Raw genomic sequence first — 3,803 nt, 5'->3', positions numbered from 1 at the left:
CCCACTATATACGAATTACCACGTATGTAACCTTGTAAGGTATATTGTCGTTTTATGTATGTTTGTCAATTTGGACATATCACATCCCACAAGGTACCACCGGAATTGATTGGTCGGGCGTAGTTTTGATATACGTCACACATGTTCACCATATATGGCTGTAACCACACGCGCGGGTGAAGAGATGTATATATGCCACGACCGCCCATATGGTATATGAGGTTCATTTTGTTCCTGGATTGGTTGTAATACGAAACCCGTAAGTACAAAACACATGTGTTTGTACGACACACATATGCCTGAAACTCTTTGATGAACAAGTGACATCTGGCTATCATATCAGCGATGGAAAATTATGTGCTAACAGTAGGACTGTCCATCATACCCAACAGTACTATAACATGCTAAAAGGCGTATGGCACTGTGGGGTAAAATGGGATATCGTTAGAACCTAAGTCCCACATTTCCTGATCGTATTTTAAACAACTAACAACGATCTGTTAGACTTGTGGGGCTACTGTTATATCATTTTATACCATTTCTTTGTTTACTACCAATGGGACGAGAACAAGAATGAAAACATGTTACATCTTTCCAACCTACTATATATTCAGCAAACCGAACTCACTTTAGCAATTTACTTACTTGGTTATTTCTTCCCTCAAGAAAGTTGGGTCGGTCGGGTAAAACTTGACAGCAAAGTGAAAAATCAAGTTTGCTCTTTCCCTGTATGGAGGAAGGTTGAATTAATGAGTGAATGTAGTTATTTATTTTCGCGTGGTGAAGAAGCGACAGTCGTTTTAACCCCGTGTACTGTTTCATACAGCTATTGCCCCAGGGCGATTACTTTTTTAGTTTAGTGACAATTCAAACAAACTAAAAGTGACCACTGGGTAAGGGTAATTGCAGTTAAGTGTGTTGCCCAAGGTCACACAGGCCCTGAATGTTGGCAGAGACGAGCCTCAAACCTATACTTTTTCAACAAACCATTAATTTCGACTCACTCTTTTACAATCTGTTTGTGCAGACTTTTCTCCAAATTAATCCAGTTATGTTCGCGATCCGAAGTTTTCCGAATAATCCCGAAGTAATCGGTCTCGATAAGGTTGAGGTACTTGCAAACGTTGGAAAACACGTCATTTCCCGTCGAATGTTCCGTAATCGTGACGTCAATTTCCGCCTCATCTAACAATATAACTCTACAGGAAGTCATTTTGATTCTAATGGTAAACTACCTGTGTAAAAATAAAACCATTTATAAAATGTAACTTATAATAACGTGATGTATAATTTATATATAATTTATAGTAGAGTGGGGAAAGACTTTAGCACATAATATCCAAATATCCTGATCGTGTTTTAAACAATTAACACCGGTCTATGGGAGTCGTGAGGATACAGTTTTATAATTACTTGAGTGTTCTTTGTGTACTACCAAATGGGACGAAAAAATAGAATGATAAGGTGTCCCATTTTCCTCCTCCCTACTAAATATTTAATGCCGTGGGGTAGGCTGGGACGCATTTAGCACATAATATCCGAAGATCCTGATCGTGTTTTAAACAATTAACAACGGTCTATGGGAGTCGTGAGAAAACGTCTTTTTTAATTTTCTGAATGTCTTTTTTTCTACTACCTAATGGGACGAGAAAACATATTAACCAACTCTGTATTATTCATTTACTATGCTATGTTAACTTTTTCTGATTCACTTGACTAATCTACTATAATTTAATGTTTACTTTCCATTACGCAAAATTACTACACATAACCCTGAGATTGAATTCTTTCTCAAAAATTTTCGACGCTTTAAATCTCAAAATAAATTGAATTGACAAAGAATTATAAACTGTTTGCGTTTGTGTCAGTTTGTCTGCCGGTTATAAAGCCCGTTATTGAATCGGGGATTTTAACAGCTGGCTTCGCTATTGTATGCTTTTTAAGCGGCAAATGACTTTTCCAATGCCAAGATAAAAGAATATTACGATAAAGATATAAACTGTACCAAATATATAGTAGGGTGGGGGACGAGGGAGTCCTTTTTATTATTCTTTGAATGTTCTTTGTTTACTACCAAGTGGGACAAGAAAATAGAATGAAAATTTGTCCCACCTTTCCCCACCTTAATATACTAATTATGACTGGTTGATCATATTATAACGGATAGATATACCTAATATAGCACGATAAATATGTTCCCCATATAAAGTAAAATATCCTGACTTTTTTTACCCAAGAACTATTATTGTAACAAGTACCGATAAGCTGTTGTCTTCCTATATGGCGAGCGAAACGCTGAAATAAAATTTCAGTAAAAACACTTCAATAGTGGGGTGGAGTAAAAAGGTCTGTGTTTTTTTCTCTCGTCCCATTTGATAGTAAACAAAGAATATTTACATAATTATAAAACCGTAGCCCCTTTAAAACAGCGTTGTTAATTGTTTAATACACGGGAAATATGGGATATTATGAGCTAATGTTATTCCATCTTACCCCACCCTGTATTTATGTCTGGTAGCAAAAGAACGATATTGCAAACTCTGACTGCTTTGAACTGCACAACTGTAACTGTATAGCGAATATAAATCTGTCGCCCCTCGTTGGCTTCGCACTAGTTTAAAAGACAAACAATGCCTATTATGAATTGAATATGATCTGCGGGTCCGGCGTCTGCTCAAATCGTGAATTGTTACATCACAATTCGCTTTCATTACGAACAATGCGCATCAGGTTATATGCCCGAAGGTCGAAGGAATGTTGAGTTTCGAATAACTGACTCGTATTCTAGTCGAGCAGATTGGGCGCGTTTTTATTGTTGTGTTATTAAATGTCTTTGATTGTGCGCTAACAACTGGACTAGCGACGTCATACTAAATAAAAGCGAGGCGCGCGTTGCTCTTTCTACAACTACGAGTGTAATGTTGCAATAGAAACATCCTTTAATTGAAAAGGTCTTCTTTTCAGACAAGGAATTTGAAGAAGCGCAAAAAACTCTGCACATTTTAGAGGAGTTCCTAACTAAAATCTGGCGCTTCGGCGAAATGGTTAGCGCTCCGCCATCAGCTCAGAGTTTACCGGTTCGAGGTTGAATGCCGCTAACACTACACTTAACGGCAAATGCTCACCCAACTTACTCTTTTTGGTTGTCTAGATTTTAAAATACAGACTACAAACAGTTTCACCCAAAATTATCAACCACAAAGCTACATACGAGGTAACTTAAAAGCGGCACGAGCTGTGTGAAACAGAACACCCATGTTATAACAACTGTCGTTGCCGCCGTAGATAAATAAGTTGCATTTATTCGTTTAACGCCGCTTAGTGGCTAAAAGGAGTAACAAACAAACACCACTTTGCGGCGCTATACCACACGATTAAAATCAACCCCCTTTTTTGTTTTGAAAACACCAAGGCTTACCATAGAGAGTTGTGGGTTTAGATTCATATAACGTAGATGGGGTCATGACGAAACGGAGCAGCAGTCAAACAAGATCGAAGAAACGAAGACGAAGGAGCGCGGTTGGTAATGCTGCTCGGGAGAGGTGAGTCCTCATGCAGAATGTCGAGTTGAAGAAATGAATATACCAATAAACCATAGTATACTGAAGTGTACTAAGAATAAACTGCGTAGAGAATAGATGCATGTTTGTGTTTAACCTCGCGTGGCAGGGCAATGGTAATTGTTATAACATGGGTGTTCAGTTTCATACACCCCATGCCCACTTATGAGTTACTACGTACATGTAACTTTGATAAAGTATGTATCTTGGACAAGAGTGCTTGAGACTATATCTATACGGATA

General features: G+C 38.0%; 1 protein-coding gene across 2 annotated transcripts; it reads right to left on the bottom strand.

The window, feature by feature from the left end:
* Positions 1–27: 27 nt before the first annotated feature.
* On the bottom strand, positions 28–3,559 carry LOC108950231 (FERM domain-containing protein 5-like). Of its 2 annotated transcripts, XM_026838200.1 has the most exons (3): positions 3,419–3,559; positions 1,005–1,235; positions 28–726 (listed from the first exon to the last, which is right to left on the bottom strand). In XM_026838200.1, exons 2-3 carry the CDS (start codon positions 1,211–1,213, stop codon positions 642–644), a joined length of 294 nt encoding a protein of 97 aa, XP_026694001.1. In that variant the 5' UTR covers positions 1,214–1,235; positions 3,419–3,559; the 3' UTR covers positions 28–641. The 2 variants fall into 2 exon arrangements, with proteins under 2 accessions (XP_026694001.1, XP_018670898.2); XM_018815353.2 differs by lacking the exon at positions 3,419–3,559 and having other exon boundaries at positions 1,005–1,249.
* Positions 3,560–3,803: the final 244 nt, after the last annotated feature.

This window comes from Ciona intestinalis, unplaced genomic scaffold (genome assembly GCF_000224145.3).
Source record: "Ciona intestinalis unplaced genomic scaffold, KH HT000068.2, whole genome shotgun sequence".
NCBI classification, from domain to species: domain Eukaryota; kingdom Metazoa; phylum Chordata; class Ascidiacea; order Phlebobranchia; family Cionidae; genus Ciona; species Ciona intestinalis.
The sequence above is the reverse complement of the archived record's forward strand: the minus strand, read 5'-3'. Positions and strand labels throughout refer to the sequence as shown.